This window comes from Leopardus geoffroyi, chromosome C1 (assembly GCF_018350155.1).
Source record: "Leopardus geoffroyi isolate Oge1 chromosome C1, O.geoffroyi_Oge1_pat1.0, whole genome shotgun sequence".
Lineage (NCBI taxonomy): Eukaryota > Metazoa > Chordata > Mammalia > Carnivora > Felidae > Leopardus > Leopardus geoffroyi.
The window spans coordinates 103,308,964-103,328,288 of NC_059328.1; the positions used below are offsets into that span (position 1 = coordinate 103,308,964).

At 41.5% G+C, this 19,325-nt stretch overlaps 1 protein-coding gene across 4 annotated transcripts in view; it reads left to right on the forward strand.

The window, feature by feature from the left end:
• The first annotated feature begins 16,857 nt into the window (after positions 1-16,857).
• Positions 16,858-19,325, forward strand: part of CHD1L (chromodomain helicase DNA binding protein 1 like) — a 60,462-nt gene continuing 57,994 nt past the window's right edge. Inside the window, exon 1 of one of the 4 annotated variants that reach the window (XM_045478877.1) lies at positions 16,858-17,034. In XM_045478877.1, the coding sequence (XP_045334833.1) occupies positions 16,902-17,034 (133 nt within the window). In that variant the 5' untranslated portion in view covers positions 16,858-16,901. Of the gene's footprint in view, positions 17,035-17,212; positions 17,350-19,325 lie in introns of those variants that run through there. The other 3 variants (XR_006712708.1, XM_045478879.1, XM_045478878.1) reach the window with 3 other exon arrangements.

Here is a 19,325-nt window from a genome sequence, read left to right on the forward strand (position 1 = left end):
AGGCAGAATGTGGAGAAAAATATTGGAAAAAATGTTAAAAACCTACATTGATGGATGAGACACCATGTTTGTGAGTTGTAGGAGTCAATATTGTAAAGGTGTCAGGTCACTGCAACTTAGTCTTCGAATTCAATGCAATGCCAATCAAACCTCAACATGTAGGAGAGTGCGTGTGCACATGCACATGTGTGTGAGGCTGATTTTAAAATCTTGGCCAAGACATCCAAAAAAGAACAAGACTCACTAAAGAAGATGAATAGGTGGCAAAGAAGCATATGGAAAGATGTTCCACATCATGTGTCATCAGGTAAATGCAGATTAAACTGACAATGAGATAATGCCACACATCTATTAGAATGGCCAAAATCTACACCGCTGACAACACCGAATGCTGACAAGGCTGTGGTGTGACAGGAACTCTGATTCATTGCTGGTGGGAATGCATAACAGCACAGCCACTTTGGAAGACAGTTTGGTGGCTTCTCACAAACTGTATATGCTCTAACCATACATGCAGCAATCATGACCCTTGGTATTTACCCAAAAGAATGGAAAACTTATGTCCAGGGGCACCTGGTTGGCTCAGTCAATTAAGCATCTGACTCTTGGCTTTGGCTCAAGTCATGAACTCATGGTTCATGAGTTAGAGCCCCACATTGGGCTCTGCACGGACAGCATGAAGCCTGCTTGGGATTCTTTCTCTCTCCCTCTTTCCCTACCCCTCCCCTGCTTGCACCTTCTCTCTCTCTCAAAATAAATAAATAAACATTTAAAAAAAGATTAAAAAAAAGAAAACTTCTGTTCACACAAAAACTTGCCCATGGATATTTCCAAGTTTAATTGAGGAAATTATTGACAAAGTAAAGTATACATATTTAAAGTGTACCAATGATGATTTGCTACATATATATATATATATATATATATATATATACACACACACACACACACATTGTGAAATGATTACCACAATTAAGTTAATTAACACATCCACAAGCTCATGTAATTACCTTTTGTGTGTCTCTGTGTGTGGTGGAAATGCTTAAGATTTACTCCACTAGCAAATTTCAAGTATATAATACAGTATTATTAACTATAGTCATCATGCTGTACATTAGTTCTTTAGAACTTAGTCATCTTATAACTGAAATTTCATATTCTTTGACCAACATCTCCTCATTTTTCTCTACCTCGTGGGCCCTGATAACCCCTATTCTACTCTGGTTCTATGAGTTCAACATTTTTTTTTCAAGATTCCACATATAAATGGTACCATACAGTCTTTGTCTTTCTCTGTTTGGTTTATTTCACCTAGCATAATACCTTCTAGGTTCATCCATGTTGTAAAGAATGACAAGGTTTCCTTCTTTTTTAATGGCTGAATAATATTCTATTGTGTCACAGTTTCTTTTTTTAATTAATTTGTTTAACGTTTATTTATTTTTGAGAGACAGAGCACAAGCAGAGGAGGGGCAGAGATGGGGGAGGGGGGAGACACAGAATCCAAAGCAGGCTCCAGGCTCCAAGCTGTCAGCACAGAGCCCGTTGTGGGGCTGGCACTCACGAACCATGAGATCATGATGTGAACTAAAGTTAGACTCTCAACCGACTGAGCCACCTGGGCATCCCTATATACCACAGTTTCTTTATCCGTTTACCTGTTGATGGATATTTAGATTCTCTCTCTTAATTATTGTGAATAATGCTGCAATAAACATGGGAGTGCAGATATCTTTTTGAGATACTGACTTTGCTTCCTTTGGATATATGCACAGAAGTGCAATATTTCGATCATAACGTAGTTCTATTAATTTCTTGAGGAACATTCATACCGTTTCATATAATGGCTATACTAATCTACCAATAACATCAAGAGTTCCCCTTTACTGGGGCACCTGGGTGGCTCAGTCGGTTGAGCGTCCGACTTCGACTCTGGTTATGATCTCATGGTTCGTGAGTTTGAGTCCCCTGTAGGGCTCTGTGCTGACAGCTCGGAGCCTGGAGCCTGCCTCAAATTCTGTGTCTCCCTCTATCCTTGCCCCTCCCCGCCTCATGCTCTGCCTCTCTCTCTCAAAAATAAATAATAAAATATAAAAAAAACAAAGAGTTCCCTTTTTGTTACATCCTTACCAACATGTGTTATCTCTTTTTGATAACAGTTATCTCTTTTTGATATCTCTTTTTGATCTCTCTTTTTTAAGTGGTGTGAGATGATATATCATTGTGGTATTGATTTGAATTTCCCTGATGATTATTGATGTAGAGTACCTTTTTCATGTACCTGTTGCAGAGAACACATTTATCCACATAAATGTGGATTCCAAGGAATGTACACAAAAAACTACTAGAACTAATAAGTGAGTTAACAAGGTCATAGAGTACAAAGTCAACATAAAAAAATCACCATGTGCTTTTCAGTCTGTGGATATCACCGAGTAAGCATTGTTAAAGTCTCCCTGCCTGGTGCACCTGGGTGGCCCAGTTAGTTAAGCTTCGAACTCTTGATTTTGACTCAGGTCATGTCTCATTGTTTGTGGGTTTGAGTGCTTCATCGGGCTCCAGGCTGACAGTGCAGAGTCTGCTTTGCTGGAAGCCGAGCTATCCCAGCCTGAGTGGCAAAACCAGGGCTGTGGACAGACTGATGACTGCAGGGCGGCCCGCTGACTTTGAAGCTTCTTGTACTCCCGCTTTTAGGTAATTTGGCCTTAAAACTACCTGAGGTATTGTCTGTTGGGGAATTGCCCTTGGCAGGCCCCCTGGGAAAAGAACCATTAGGGAAGAAAATAAGGTTCCGTTCAGCAAGAACGTTTAGCCCATCCCCTATGGGGACTCCTCTACTTGCAGGAAGGATAGCCTTGTGCATTTGCCAGCAAAGGCGGCCAACGAAGGAGAGACATATGGATCCGAGAGCTCCACTCTGGTAACTAAGGAGTGTATCTATGGACACAGGTCACTCTGACCCCTGGGCCCACCTGGCCCCCAGTGGCCAAATCTGGAGGCATTCCAGATGATGATTGAACCTAGTCGGTTAAAGTACAGAATGGGTTCATTGGTTCCTAGGTGCATTGTCTCTCTGAGAATGTGTAAGGTGTGGGTTTCTAAGGCCCTCTTGGCCCCCTTCCTGGCACCTTCGACCCAAGCGAACACTTTTGTTCTTCAAAACCACGAATGGTTCAGGGAAACAACTAAGAGGTCATGTCCCTGTAACTGTTCCACTTGAGGTGTTGAGAGATAAATGGCCTTTCATGAAAACAGCAAAGCAAATACTTCGTAAATTATAAATAAACATAGATACATAATAAAAACAATAAAAGAAATTAATCAATAAGCAAAGGGCAGGAGGGAACGTTATGACAAAACAATCATGTTATTCATTGTTGGGTGATTATACAAAGGAACAATTTTAAAATTGGGTAATGTTAGAAAAACACAGATGACGTATGTTACAAGAAAATCACTAGCATATATAATGCCACGTTTACTGCAATAAATCGGCCAGTTCAACACACTGCTGTTGTCTGTGTCTGTTTTGTTTTAGTTTTAGTTTTTTATTTTAGTTTTTTATTTTCCAGTTTTTTATTTTAGTTTTATTTTATTTTCACCGACGCCGTTCTTCCTTTGGGAACCCCTGGTTGCTGGAGCTGGTCTCTGGCACTGCTTGGGATTTTCTGTCTTTCTCTGTCTTTCAAAATAAATAAATAAACTTAAAAAAAGAAAAAAGTCTCCCCTCCCACTGCCATTGTGAACAGCTGCGCCTTGAAGAGCTTGAACATCTGTGGGAGCTCTTCTTTGGAGGTTTGAGTTTTGAAACAACTAATGAGCATTTTGAGCAATGGAGAATGCTTACAGACTGTGTGGTGATGACAGATCCAAACACCTCCCACTCCAGAGGCTTAGGTTTGTCACATATGCCACAATGGAGGAGGTGGATGGAAGAGTTGTGGAACCAAAGAGGGTGGTCTCAAGAGAGGATTCTTGAAGACCTGGTGCCCACTTAACTGTGACAAAGATTTTTGTTGGTGGCATTAGAACATCATCTAAGAGATTATTTTGAACAGTTTGGGAAAATTGAAGTGATTGAAATCATAACTGACTGAGGCAGTGGCAAAAGAGAGGCTTTGCTTTTGTAACGTTTGATGACCATGACTCTGTAGACAAGATTATTATTCAAAAAGCCATTCTGTGAATGGCCAGAGCTGTGAAGTAAGGAAATCTCTAAGCAAGAGACGGCTAGTACTTCATCCAGCCAAAAGGTCCAAGTGGTTCTGGAAACTTTGTTGGTGGTCATGGAGGTGGTCTTGGTGGGAATGACAACTCTGGTTATGGAAGAAACTTCAGTGGGTGAGGTAGCTTTTGTGGCAATCAAGGTGGTGGTGGATATGGTGGAAGTAGGGATGGCTATAATGGATTTGGTGACGATGGCAGCAACTTGGAAATGGCGGAACCTATAATAATTTTGGCAATTACAACAATCACACTTCAAATTTTGGATCCATGAAAGGAGGGAATTTTTGAAAGCTCTGGCCCCTAAGGTGGTGGAGCCCAAAACTTTGCCAAACCATGAAACTAAGGTTGGTATGGTGGTTCCAGCAGCAGTGGTAGCAATGGTGGTGGCAGAAGGTTTTAATTACTGCCAGAAGACCAAACTTAGCAGGAGAGGAGAGCCAGAGAAGTGACAGGGAAGCTACAGGTTACAAAACATTTGTGAACTCAGCCAAGCAGGGTTGGCTTTAGTTGTGGTGGCAGGGCCTAACTGCTACAAAGAAGACATGTTTTAGACAATTCTCATGTGTATGGGCAAAAAAACTCAAGGAATGTATTTGTAACTAATTGTATAATAGGTTATTTTAGTTTCTGTTCTGTGGAAAGTATAAAGCATTCCAACAAGGGGTTTTAATGTAGATTTTTTTTTTTTGCACCCATGCTGTTGATTGCTAAATGTAATAGTCTGACACCGAATAAATGTCTTTTCTTAAATCAACTTGCATTTCTATATACCAGCAGTAAAAAATTAGAATCCAAAAGTTAAAAACAGTACCATTTATAACAGCTCTTCATGAATGAAATAATAGGTATAATAATAGTAGGATATGCAGGATCTATATTTTGAAAATTTAAAAATCCAAATGAAAGAAATTAGAGAAGACCTAAATAAATGGTGAGACATATCCTTTTCATGGACTGGAAGATTCAACATTGTTGAGATGTCACTTTTCCCTAAACTGATATAAAGACTTAATGCAATACCAATTAAAATTCTAGCAGAATTCTTTGCAGATATAGACAAGCTAATTCTGAAATTCTTATGGAAATGCAAATAAACTAAAGTAGCCAAAACAACTTTGTAAAACAAGAACAAAGTTGAAGGAACACATTACATGTTTTTAAGACCTACCATCAAGCTACAGAAGAGAAGACCATGTGTTATCGGTGAAAGAAAAGACACTTATATCAGTGGGACAGAACAGACTGCAGATATAGACTTCAATAAATTTAATCACTTTAAAAAATGAAAGTACAAGGGCAATTCAATGGAGAAAAGACAGTCTTTTTAACCAATGGCCCTGGAAAAAGTAGACATCTAGACACAAAAAGTGAACACTGACCTATATCTGACACCATACGCAAAATTACTTCAAAATGGACGGTAGACCTAAGTGTAAAATATAAAACCATAAAACTCTTAGAAGAAAATATAGGAGAAAATCTTCATGACCTTGAGTAGGGCAAAGATTTCTTGGCTATAAAACCAAAAGCATGATCCATAAAAGAACAAATTAATAAATCCAACTTTGTCAAAATTTAAAGCTTCTCCTCAAAAAACATTAAGAGAATTAAAAGACAAGCTATGGGTCAGATAAAAAGTTTACTAATCATATATCTCACAAAGAACTTCTACCTAGAATATATAAAAAAACTCTTAAAATTGAAAAAAAAACCACCCCAATTTAAAAAAAAAGTAGGCAAAAGATTTGGACAGATACGTCACCAAAGAAGACATATGGATAGCAAAAACCACGAATGAACTCATTAGTCCTTGGGGGAAATGAAAATTAAAACCAAATGGGAAACGATTACATGCCTATTAGAATGGCGAAAATGAAAAATACTGACAATATCCAGTGCAGGTAAGGATCTAGAACAACTGGATCTCTCATACATTGCTGGTGAGAATGCAAAATGGAGCAGTCATTCTGGGAATCAATTTGGTAGGTTTATATTATATAAAGTTAAACACCAACCACATGACCCAGAAGTCCTGCTTCTACATACTTAGTCTAGAAAAATGAAAACAGGTCCATACAAAAACTTGTACATGAAGGTTCATAGTTGTATTACTCATAACTGCTCAAAACTAAAAATAACCCAAAATATTCTTTCACATTTGAATGGATAAACAGTGTGATGTATCCACACAAGGGAATGCTACTCAGCAGTAAAAATGAATGAACTATTAATACATAAACAACACGGATGAACCTGAAATGCATTATACTAAGTGAAAGAAGCCAGGTTCAAAAGCCAGTATATTTCCATTTATGTGACATTCTGGAAAAGATAAAACTACAGGGATGATGAACAGATCAATTGTTTCTAAGGGTTAGAGATGGAGTGAGAGACTGACGAAGGAGTGTTAGAGTTGTTCTGTATCCTGTTTGTAGTGGTGGTTATAAAAATCTATGCAGTAAGACTCATAGAACAGTAAACCAAAAAAACCCCCAAACAAACAAAACAACCAAAACAAACAAACAAAAAAAAACCCAACCCACATGAATTTGCCATATGTAAATTTTAAAACAATAAATTAGTTGAAATATATTAGAGGTTGGACTCATCTTGGGTCAAATTGAAGGTCCACACAGCCCACAATTCTATGTCTCTTAGTGCCATAAAATAGGATGGTTGCTATTTATCCTTTCTGGTCTTATATATACAAGCATTTTTTAATGGTTATCTGTCATTCTATTAGGTATAATGGACTCATTCTTGCGCTGAAAACACATTTATCTTACCTTTTTAAACCACACACTAAAGGTCACAGTAACATTTAGTAACATTTTCTTATAAGGGGAAATTTCAGAAGTCCAAAAGAATCAACTGAGTAACTATTTGTACTAAAAACAGAGTTCAATAAAGAAGCAAAATATAAGATTAACATACACAAATCAATGTCTTTCCTATATGCCAATTAAAAAAAGTAATAGAATACAGGAGCCCATTAACAATAGCACGAAAAACTAAACATTTCCTAAATAAGAAAGTAATATGCAAGACTTATATGAGGAAAACAATAAAACCTGACTGAAAGACCTAAAATATGACTGGGATAAATACCTTGTTCCCAGATAGAGTACTTTAGTATTGTAAAGATTATTAAGTTTCCCAGCTTTCCAACATTAATTGGTAATGTCAAGGCAATTTAAATAACTCCAGTTGCATTTTTTATGGACCTTGACAAGTTGATTCTCAAATTTATTTTCAATACTGGAAAAGAAAATGTATAAAAAATTAAAAGGAACACAAAAATTGAAAAGAAATAAAGCAAACTAAAACATTATAATGACTGAAATGGTGTGATATTGCTGTAGACAGAGATGGCCTCATATTATATAAAGGAATTTAGTTTGTAGTAAAGATGATATTTGAAATCCTTGGAGAAAAGGATGAATTATCAATTATTACCTATTTAGGGAAAAAGTTAAAGTTAGGTCCTGACTTTCTAACGTATTGAAAAATAAATTCCAGAGATAAATGTAAAAACAAACTAGAGAAATACTAGGAGAAAATATAGGGAAATAGGGGCGCCTGGGTGGCGCAGTCGGTTGAGCGTCCGACTTCAGCCAGGTCACGATCTCACGGTCCGTGAGTTCGAGCCCCGCGTCAGGCTCTGGGCTGATGGCTCAGAGCCTGGAGCCTGTTTCCGATTCTGTGTCTCCCTCTCTCTCTGCCCCTCCCCCGTTCATGCTCTGTCTCTCTCTGTCCCAAAAATAAATAAACGTTGAAAAAAAAAATTAAAAAAAAAATACAGGGAAATATAATCTGAGAGAAAAGGGAGGCCTTTTAACTAAGAACAGTAAGGGAAAAGTTTTACACATGGAAATTCAAAACTTCGGTACACAAATAATACTAAATAAGGGATATAGAAAAGCTACAGGCAGGAAAACATATTGCAACGTTTTAAACAAAAGATTAAAATTAAAAAAAAATTTTTTTAATGTTTATTTTTGAGAGACAGAGCATGAGCGGGGGAGGGGCAGAGAGAGAAGGAGACACGGAATCCGAAGCAGGCTCCAGGCTCCGAGCTGTCAACACAGAGCCCGACAAGGGGCTTGAACTCACAAACCATGAGATCATGACCTGAGCCGAAGTTGGACACTTAACCGACTGAGACACCCAGGTGCCCCTTCAAAAGATTAAAATTTAAAATGTGGGAAGAGCTTCCACACAACTGTAAGAAAAAAGGCCGGTGTGCCTGAGTGGCTCAGTCGGTTAAGTGCCTGACTTCAGCTCAGGTCATGATCTCTCAGTTTGGGAGCTTGAACCCTGTGTCAGGCTCTTTTGTCAGCACAGAGCCTGCTTCAGATCCTCTGTCTCCCCGTCTCTGTCTCTCAAGAATAAATGTTTTAAAAAAAGAAAAAGACAGGGGCGCCTGGGTGGCTCAGTCGGTTGAGCGTCTGACTTTGGCTCAGGTCATGATCTCACAGCTCGTGAGTTCGAGCCCAGAGTCAGGCTCTGTGCTTCTGCTTCTGTGTCTCCCTCTCTCCCTGCCCCTAACTCACTCGCATCCTGTCTCTGTCTGTCTCAAAAATAAATAAACATTAAAAAAAAAAATGAAAGGAAAAAGACAATATAATAGAAAAATAAACAAAGGATATAAATAGGCCATTCAAGAAAGAAGAGATTAAAAATGGCCAATTAGTTCATGAAATAATCTTCAATCAGATGTGTAACCAGAAATTTAGGCAATGAGATAGCTGTTTTCCTCATCCGGTTGGAAAACAAAACAAAAAGACTGGTCATATTAGCTGGCATTAATAGTGAAAAATTTGAAATAACTTCTTATGTATAAAATATTATATGTTGATATATTAGAACAATCTGAGCCAGTACTTTTAAAGCTTTGGCTCATGTACTAGATTACCTCATATCCACTTGCATTGCAGTGGTCAAAGCAAATTAAACAGACTCAGCCGATTGGAAGGCACTAACGTCAAATGGATAAGGACATAGATGTCTAATCATTTTATAGGATGTCGATAGTCACATATAGGGAGAAAGGAAACAGTTGGGAACAGTAGGAGAGTCTACCAAAGCTGGCTGTCCACGTCCCCCCCATTGAGTAGAGAGGCCACACTGTGTGTATGTGTGTGTTCTGTTTACTTTCAGAACCTGTATCTGTGGGCCACACTAATGAGAAAAACACAATGGAACAATTTTTGGTGGATTCCTCAAGCAAATGAGGTTATGATGGGACCTCAACAATGAGGGACAATTCCCAATTTCTTTGAGTCTCCATTGGTGAGATGTAGATACTTCAGCGATCACCAGGCTAATTCCTAACTTAAGTTTTTTGGTCCTTCACAATACCCTGGAGATTCAAATTTGTGTTTAGTTCCTTGTAAAAATTATTTCGTTTACTTTTCACAACATCATGGGGTAGTTGTTATTATCCTCATTATAAATTATTCTGTATCATAGACCTTGTAGAAGCACTCTCTGAGTGTTAAAACTGTGATTATGAAGTTTTTTTCTACATGCCAATTTTGAGCAGTTTTGGGGGATAGAAGTGGGAGAACTCCCTTGCATCAAAGTTCTAACAGTGCTTCAGGAATACAGATATGTGTGCTCATTTTTTAAACCTGAGACCCAGGCTTTATGTAGTCAGGGTGAGAAGAAAAGCTAGTAAAAACAAGATAAAAGGGTCCAGCCAGATGCCAGAGGCTGGATACTCCCCTGCCTACTTTTGGCTTCTGTAATCTTGTTTGCCTCCTGTCCACCAACTCCCCGGATAGCACCACTGATAAGGGCCCCTCCCCTTTTTCTTTTGTCTCTCAACCCCCTATAGTCCCAGCCATAAAAGGAGGCTGATGCCAAGGTTCCAGGCTCAGCCTTTGGAGATGATTCCGCTGGGCCGACACCAGTGTGCACAATAAACAGTCTTTTCTGGTTCCCCGAGTGCATGTGGCTTGTCTCTTCCTGGGCACCAAGTATTTGCTGTAACAAGGGCATAGGATAGCTTTGGGCTCTGGTCAACCAGAGCAGGAGAGAATTCTTAGGATTGTAGCCTCTGGTAGCAAGATTACACCGTTGAAAGATATTTTAATTGTAGGCCGAGTCATGAGTAACATTTTGGCTTCACAGTTATTATGGAGACTTCTTTTCCTTCTGTGGAAATATGTCAACCAGTTAAATTCCAGAGTTGGGAAACTCAAAAGCTTTCTGTGATTAGCCGTGTGGATTGTAGAATTATACTGATGGATGAGGAACACTGTGTGAAACTCCATGTGATTAATTTAAAAAAATGTTGTTACATTTTTATTTATTTTTTTATTTTAGAGAGAGAGAGAGAGAGAAAGAAAGAGAGAGAGCATATATGAGTGGGGGAGGGGGCAGAGGGAGAGAGAGATCCCATGACCCTGGGTTCAGGAGAGACACTCGATCTACTGAGTCACACAAGTGCCCTGCATGTAATTAATTTGATGGCGAGGCTTGGCAGTCAAAAGGCATTCAAATAAAAAGGGGAAAAAGAACCCCACAGCACTGTAAACCAAAATACCCGTGGACAAATTTTGACCTGGGGCCAGTTTACAACCTCTGTACTTTGTCCTCAGAGATTTACCTGATAATATTCCAGTGCTTTGCTAATACTGTATTCTTAATATGCTAACCAGGTTTGTTTCCTTTGTAACCTTTGAGATTAAAGAGCAGTCAATTTTCTAAAGTGGCTGGGCAAGAGTCCTGTAAACCAGATTTACCTAGTTGATATACTTAAATGTGTACTCTCTCTAGTACCTTTCCTCTGATTTTCTGGGTTTTAAATTTATTATATGTTATTTGATGCAAAGGATGTATAATAATATCAGGAATCTCCTTTCTTGGGAAAAAGAAAACTCTTCTCTTTCATCCCAGTAGAATGATTTTTCCACTTGAGGGCCATCACCTAAGCCTAACGTGAACCCAAAGATCTAGGTCCGTATACTTAAGAAGAGGTCTGTATGAATTTTCCTCCACGTGACAGCTTTTATTCAGGCTCCATGACTGATTCACTGGATGCTGCCAGTGGGGATCATGCTGTTACCCAACAGGGACATAGGGACAACAAACAACTTGTTTGCTAACCTGTGCTTGATCCTGCTTGTTTTTGTAGAGAGAGCAGATACTAAGGCCTATCACAGGCATGATCTGGTTACCATTAATCTCCCTGAGTTGCTATTGCAAGAGGATTTATCATCTCTGTGGAATAATAAAACAAAGAATTAATATGAAACCATGATTATGTAACCTGAGCAATAAAAGAGTTGAGTTAGATTTTATTATGGCAGTTAGCATTGTCTTACTAAAAGATATTGGACCAAGTTGCCTAAACTTTCTGTGCCTTAGTTCGCCCATCTGGGAAATGTCTTCTCTGTGCCTCGTGTTTATAACAATCATGGGTCCTGAACTTTAGAACTGTTCTATAGGCAACCCATTTAAACATTCAGCAGTACTTACTGAGTGCATACATGTGCCAGGCACTGTTCTAGGTACAAATTCAACATATCCTTTCTTTTTAGGGAGAGAGACAGAGAGTGCATGTGGGTGAGCAAGGGAGGGGCAGAGAGAGAAGGAAAGAGAATCTTAAGCAGGATCCATGTCCAACATGGAGCCCGACACGGGGCTCTATCTCACAATTGCGAAATCACAACCTGAGCTGAAATCAAGAGTCAGACACTTAACAGACTGAGCCACCCAAGCACCCCCAAATTCAACATATCCTAAAAGTGAAATCCTTATCATCCCTTCCTCAAATTAGCTGCTATTTCCTGTGTTCTCTGTCTCAGTGCTGGCATCAACATCCACCCAGTTTTCCAAGGCAGAAGCCCCCAGAGTCAATGTCAACATTTCTTTCTTCCTCAGTGCTATATCCAATCAAGGACCGAGTCCCCTCAAGTGTACCCTCATCAATCTAAAGAATCTTTAGATTCTTTGCTAATCCTGCCTCCGTGCCTTTTCCCTGTGGTTTCTGTCTTGAACACCCTTCTTCCTGACTCAGACAGCTGGCTTCTCATCATTCAGATCTTAGCTCAAATGCCATCCGCTTGGTGACCTGCTCTTTAATCCACCCTATTCACAGCTGCTTCTCAGCCCTATTCTTTTTTTTAAATTTTTTTTTTCAACGTTTATTTATTTTTGGGACAGAGAGAGACACAGCATGAACGGGGGAGGGGCAGAGAGAGAGGGAGACACAGAATCGGAAACAGGCTCCAGGCTCTGAGCCATCAGCCCAGAGCCTGACGCGGGGCTCGAACTCACGGACCGCGAGATCGTGACCTGGCTGAAGTCGGACGCTTAACCGACTGCGCCACCCAGGCGCCCCTCTCAGCCCTATTCTTAATCTCATTACCCTGTTTTCCTATCTTGTTAGCACCAATACTACCTGATAACTTACTTATACCCTCCCCCCTTTTTGTCTTTCTCCATCATTAGAATTTAGGCTCCATGTGTACAGAGACTTTTTTCCGCCTTGTTCACCCCTATTACAGACACTGCAGATATGGCCGGTATAATCATTCTCTATTCTTATTTAGCAAAAATCCAACCTTGGTAAAATCAAGTTCTCTAACTATTCCCCACCCGCACTCAACACACACTGGTTGACCACACCATGCTGGCTGGTCTCAGGACCATCAGCCTTGCTGCTGCTTGGCAACGCTACCATATTTCTCCAGTCAATTCACTATCCCACTTCCCAGACAACTATTTCACACATTCTCCTCTTGAAACCTCCCAAATCTCCTTCCCCTTCTTTAAGCTTGTCTGATGACCTTGTTTCTTATTGCACTTAAATAACAGAAACAATCATAAGAGACCTTGCACATACTTTTCCCCACCAGACCTGTGTACTGTGCCTTTGTGTGTTCCGGCACACGAACGGTCTGTGCTCATCCAGGTCGGCGCCTCCACTGTGCACTGGTTCCCACCTCCTCTCCCTCAAGGACATCACTCCTGCAAGATCAGTTTTTCTCTCTACTGGATCATTCCCATCAGTATTCGACATGTTCTAATATCACCCATCTGAAAACAAAACAACCCTTCCCTGGGCCCCATATCTCCTTTCAGTTACTGCTCCCGTTTTTCTGGGAAAACCCTCTTACAGCAAAACTACTTGAAAGAGATGTGTGACATTCTGTCTCCGTTTTCTTTCCTCCTCTTCTCTTTTGGAAACCCACTCCAATCAGGCTTTTGGCTTCATAATATATAGAAATCATTCCTGGCGGGGCATCTGGGTGGCTCAGTCAGTTGGGTGTCCTCCTTTGGCTCAGGTCATGATCTGACGGTTCATGAGTTTGGGCCCCGCGTCGGGCTCTGCACTGACAGTGAGGAGCCCGCCTGGGATTCTCTCTCTCTCTCCCTCTGTCTGCCCCTTCTGTACTCTCTCTCAAAATAAAAAAATACAAAAACTTAAAAAAAAAAATCATTCTTGGCAAGGTCATTGATGACCACCATCTTGCCCAATCCAGTGTTTCTTTCTCTATCCTATCTTTATCCCACCTCTCAGTTGCATTTGACACAGATAATCACTTCCTTTTTCTTGAAATTCCTCTTTATTTGACTTCAGGGATACCATGCTTTTAGTTCTCCCATTATCTCACGGGCTGCTGCTTTCAGGCTCCTCTGCTGGTTCCTGCTCCTCTTCTCAACTTCTCAATATTAGTTATCCAAGGCTAAGTTTCTTTTATAATTCCAATCATCCTCTAAGAGGTCCCAACTATACCAAGGTTTAAGATCCATCTGAAGGGGCGCCTGGGTGGCTCAGTCGGTTGAGCGTCCGGCTTCGGCTTAGGTCATGATCTCACGGTCTGTGAGTTCAAGCTCTGCATCGGACTCTGTGCTGACAGCTCAGAGCCTGGAGCCTGTTTCAGATTCTGTGCCTTCCTCTCTCTCTGCTCCTCCCCTGTTCGTGCTCGGTCTCTGTCTCTCAGAAATAAATAAATAAACATTAAAAAAAAAAAAGATCCATCTGAAAATGATGACTTCTGTTTTAACACATTCCGTTCTATCCTCTCCTGTGAACTCCAGACTAATCTACCTGATTATTCAAAATCTCTACTTGGATATATCTCAGAGAAGTTCCATGCTATGTCCAAAAATGAATTCTTTTTTTTTTTTAAATTGAAGTATAGTTGACATTAAAAAATGAATTCTTCTTGTTGCTCAAACCTCCTCACTCTGTCTTACCCCCTCCGTAAGTGGAAACTCCATTCTACCATTTGCTCAGGCCAAATTCCTGAAATCATCCTTTATTCCTGGACTTTTCTCAGATGCTCAATCTGTGTACCTTATGGACTCTACCTTTTCAATATATCTAGTATCTGACCATTACTCACCACTCCATTGCCACCACGCTGGTCCAACAGTTATTATCTCTTGTCTCGCAATGGTCTCCTAACTGGTCTCCCTACTTGCGCTCTGCCCCCTTCTATAGACCCCCTTTCATAGACCATCTAGAGGAAAACTTTTATAGGTGTCATCTTACTAGCTGACGTGGAGTTTCTCAGCTACCTTTCTTAGCTGCATTTTAGATGTCAGACTCAATCTACCAACGGAAATTTTAGCTGATAGCTAGGACCCTATTGCTGGTACTATGCTAAAACAAATGTATTTTAAGTTAAGAATAATAAATCTCTTTTGTTTGAGTGGCAGGTGGTTGATATTGCTGCTTTAGTGGATAAGTCTCCCCACAGAACCTGGAGCAGAGGAAAAAAGTCAAACATAGAGATTAGAATGTGAAAATCACTCATAAGCAACCACAAGGGGCAGAAGCCCCTCCAGAGAAGCCAGGAAAGGATACAAATCTAAGTATGGTTTTGAGAAAACATCAAGTAGGAAATCAGTGTAGCCCCATTATGTGACTCTCTTTCATCTTAACATTGATAACTACCTGATTTTTATTTGCTTATTGTCTGTCTCTTCCTTTTAAAATATACACTTAATTTAAAATATAAGTTTAAAATGTTTTACTTAAATGTTCTGCAGGTGAGATTAGTGGCCTCTATCTCCAGTGCCAAGAGTGCTTGACACATGGTAGGTGCTCAATCAGTATTAGAGAACGACTCCACACAAAATTTGCTACACATAACAGTGCTTTGGGTTTTTATGAATAAATCAACCCGAAGTCATCTCTTTTGTGGCTCAGAACTAATTTCTCCCTTTTATTTTAAGGGTGGGTGATATGGGGGAGGGAGCGCAACTTTGATCTGAGTTTACAGAAGATAGAAGCACCAAGGTTAACCTAAATGGGACTAATTTGGGACTAATGGTAGCCTAATGACATTACCCAGAGAATAATGTGGTTCCTATTTAAGATTTCCTCATCTAAAGTGGGAACAATTCTAGTGCCTATTTATAGGGTTACTGAAAGGGTTAAATGAGAAACTAAATACTTGTAAAACCTTGAGGGCAGCACCTCTAACTGCATCATTAACTGCAGTTATTTGGTTATTATACTTTTGTATCGAGGGTACACTTTTTTTTTAAAACACAGATGAAGACTTAGTTTTATTTTTTTAATGTTTATTTATTTTTGAGAGAGACAGAGACAGAATGCTAGTGGGTTAGGGTCAGAGAGAGAGGGAGACACAGAATCCGAAGGAGGCTCCAGGCTCCGAGCTGTCAGCACAGAGCCCAAGGAGGGGTTCGAACTCATGAACTGTGAGACCATGACCTGAGCCGAAGTCGGAAGCTCAACCGACTGAGCCACCCAGGCGCCCGTAGGGGGTACACTTTTAATTATAAATTACTACATCACAAATCCACTCAAAGCTGATGTTGTCATGGTGACCCCTAATCTAACACGTTGCTTCAATTTGCTTCCCATAATTCACTTGAGAAATGGTAATGGTAATGACAATTTTCATGATTTTAATTTCCTACAGACTTTCCTAACTTTGATCGACAGCCAACATGGAAGATTAAAAGGATTTCAGGGCTCAAACTAATTTATCCCTGGTGCAAACTGAAATGAGCATATTATCCTTTACATTCTTGCTGTGAGTCGCTGGAGGGCGAGGACCATGTAGTATTGAATTCTGTAATCCCAGAGCCCAGCAGTTATGCATGTACCTGGCGCGGAGTCAATGTTGGTAATAAAAGAATGGTGAGGGGCGCCTGCGTGGCTCAGTCCGTTAAGCGTCCGACTTCAGCTCAGGTCACGATCTCGCGGTCCGTGAGTTCGAGCCCCGCGTGGGGCTCTGGGCTGATGGCTCAGAGCCTGGAGCCTGCTTCTGATTCTGTGTCTCCCTCTCTCTCTGCCCCTCCCCCGTTCATGCTCTGTCTCTCTCTGTCTCAAAAAGAAAAGAAAAGAAAAAAAAAGAATGGTGAGCGCTGTCTGAGCTTCCCACCAGCCAAGAGCATGCAGAACACAACCGGAACAGGCGGAACTGAGTCTGAAGGTTAACTCCGAGCACTGCTCTGGCCACAACTCAGCGCAGGACGCGCCCTCTGGCGGCCGCTGCCCGCCGGGGTGGGGTGGTGAGCGTCGGGAAGGATGCGCGCGCGACGTAGGGCGGAGCCTCTCTGGGCTGGATTGAGTGTGCGGGCGCGGGGCGCGGGGCGCGGGGCGCGGGGCGCGGGGCGCGGGGCGCGGGGCGCGGGGCGCGGGGCGCGGGGCGCGGGGCGCGGGGCGGACCCTCTTGGGCGGGATGGAGCGTGCAGCAGCGGGGACGTGCAGTGGCCACATGCCCGCGTTCCTACTGGCCCTTCAGACCCGGAGCCGAGCTGAGGCGGCGCGGGCTCGGGTGCAGGAGCAGGACCTAAGGCAGTGGGGCCTGACAGGTCAGTGGTGCCGGGCCGACTTCCTCCGGGGCTTGCCAGCTCGTTGGGACTCGCCTCTGCCGGGCCGGGGACTCCGCGCCCGAGTGGACCTGCGGCTCCGCGGGTGGGCAGTCCTGTGGGTTCTTTACCTGCTTCCCTTCCCGCCTGAAGTGGGCTGGGCACAGAGGAACCCGGCCTGGGGCCAGGCGGCCATTGCCCCCGCCTGCGCAGCCGAGGGTCGGCGGGCGGGCTCGCGATGAATGGGATTCCGTGCGGGGAAGTGAGGCCTGCCCGCCGCCCCGGGGGGAGGAACTCGGTGAGACCCCTGTCCCGAAGGTAAGACCTTTCTTTTTGAAGAAGCCGAAGCCGTCCTGGCGCACCAAGCATGTGGGTTTAAAGTTTCTGTTCTGGTGGGTTTGGAGGACTGTCCTGATGAATTTCATTGGTTGCTCCTGTAAAACTACCAGAATTGGTTTCCTTGCTACAGCTTTCTTTTTCGTTTACAGTGTCCCTGCAGTTCTTTGATAATTCTCCGTTGGCCAATTCTCCCCCAATGCTCTGTTTTAAAATATGCAGCTAAACAAAGTTTAGCTCTTTACCTCAATAATTGTATTTTATTGATACTAATCCTTCCCTAGAATCTTTGAAGCTCGAAACTTGTCTACAGACAGCGAGGGTGACGCCATCTCCTGTGGATGGAAAGACCCAGTCCCTAATTTTCCAGCCTGGCTACACTTGACTCAACACCTAACCTCTCCAGTCCTCATTTTTAAAAATTATAAAATGGGGAACACAGTGCCTGCTTTTTAACTGTATTATAGAAACTTGGATTAATAATAACAGTGGTGTAGTCGTTCAATCATTTATTGAGTGCTACTGAGAACCACATACTGTGAAGTGTTAGGTACAGAGATGAGCAGAACAAATACAAGGGCCCTCCCCTTCTAGAGTTTCTACACTGGGGACTGTGAGTGCTTCCAAAAGTACAAAAGAGTATTTATTGAACTCTTATTATGTACTAAATGCCAAGGAAGTGTGAGGTTTTGTTCTTTCTCCGAGTGAAACAGAACATGGCAGTTCAATGTGCAGCTTAGAAGAGAGGTGGGTAGAAGATGAATGGGTAGGATACAGACAGGAAAGAGAAAAGAACCCTCCTTTCCTGAGTCTCTAAGAATGTGTATCTCTGTGTCTATAAGGAGTATGTATCTAACCTAAGTAGGAATTTATGGACTGGTGTTAACATGGGTATTCTGACTGAAATTTACATGTTTGTGTATGTCTATTTCCATGTTTTTTTAAGGTAGGATGCTTTGATAACATTTGTGGGAGAAAGCTAGATTAAGTATGCACATTGATACTGAAGAAATGTCTACATGGATGTGTACTATTTTAGTAAAAACGAGAAGATAAGTGGTTGCACCTTTGCTTAGATGAGTTGGTGAATGAGGAAGGAAATAGGTGGAAACTTAGTGGTGGCAATGGATAAATTGGTAGTGGAGGGGAAGAAAATGATAGAAAACAGGTGTAGTCACAAGAATAATCATTAAATATTTTAACTTGAAATTTCCATTTTCTTTTTTTTTTAAAGTGTGTATGTGTGTGTGTTTAAAGTTGATTTATTTTGAGAGAAAGCACAGACATGAACGAGGGCTGGGCAGAGAATCCCAAGCAGGCTGTGCCGCTGTCACCACAGGGGCTTGATCCCACCATCCATGAGATTCCGTGAGATACCGTGAGATCGTCACCTGAGCCGAGATCAAGAGTTGGACACCTAACCCGCTGAGCCATCCAGGCGCCCCTTAAAACTCCTATTTCTGGGGCGCCTGGGTGGCGCAGTCGGTTAAGCGTCCGACTTCAGCCAGGTCACGATCTCGCGGTCCGTGAGTTCGAGCCCCGCATCGGGCTCTGGGCTGATGGCTCGGAGCCTGGAGCCTGTTTCCAATTCTGTGTCTCCCTCTCTCTCTGCCCCTCCCCCGTTCATGCTCTGTCTCTCTCTGTCCCAAAAATAAATAAACGTTGAAAAAAAAAATTAAAAAAAAAAAAACAAAACCTCCTATTTCTGTTCACTAAAATTTTTATTCTACGAAATGATTTTTTGTGAGTTGGTTAAAAATCCTTAGTGATTTTTTCTTCTGATTACAGAAGTAGTACATATTCTTTATAAAACATTTAGAGTAATATTCTTTGCATAAAGAAAAAAAATTAATTGTCATAGTCTCATTACTGTTGATATGTTATCGATTTTCCTGCCAGTCCCTTGATCTGTGTATGTACGTACTTTTTCTCCTTTTCTGAGTCAGGGTGTGGAGCAA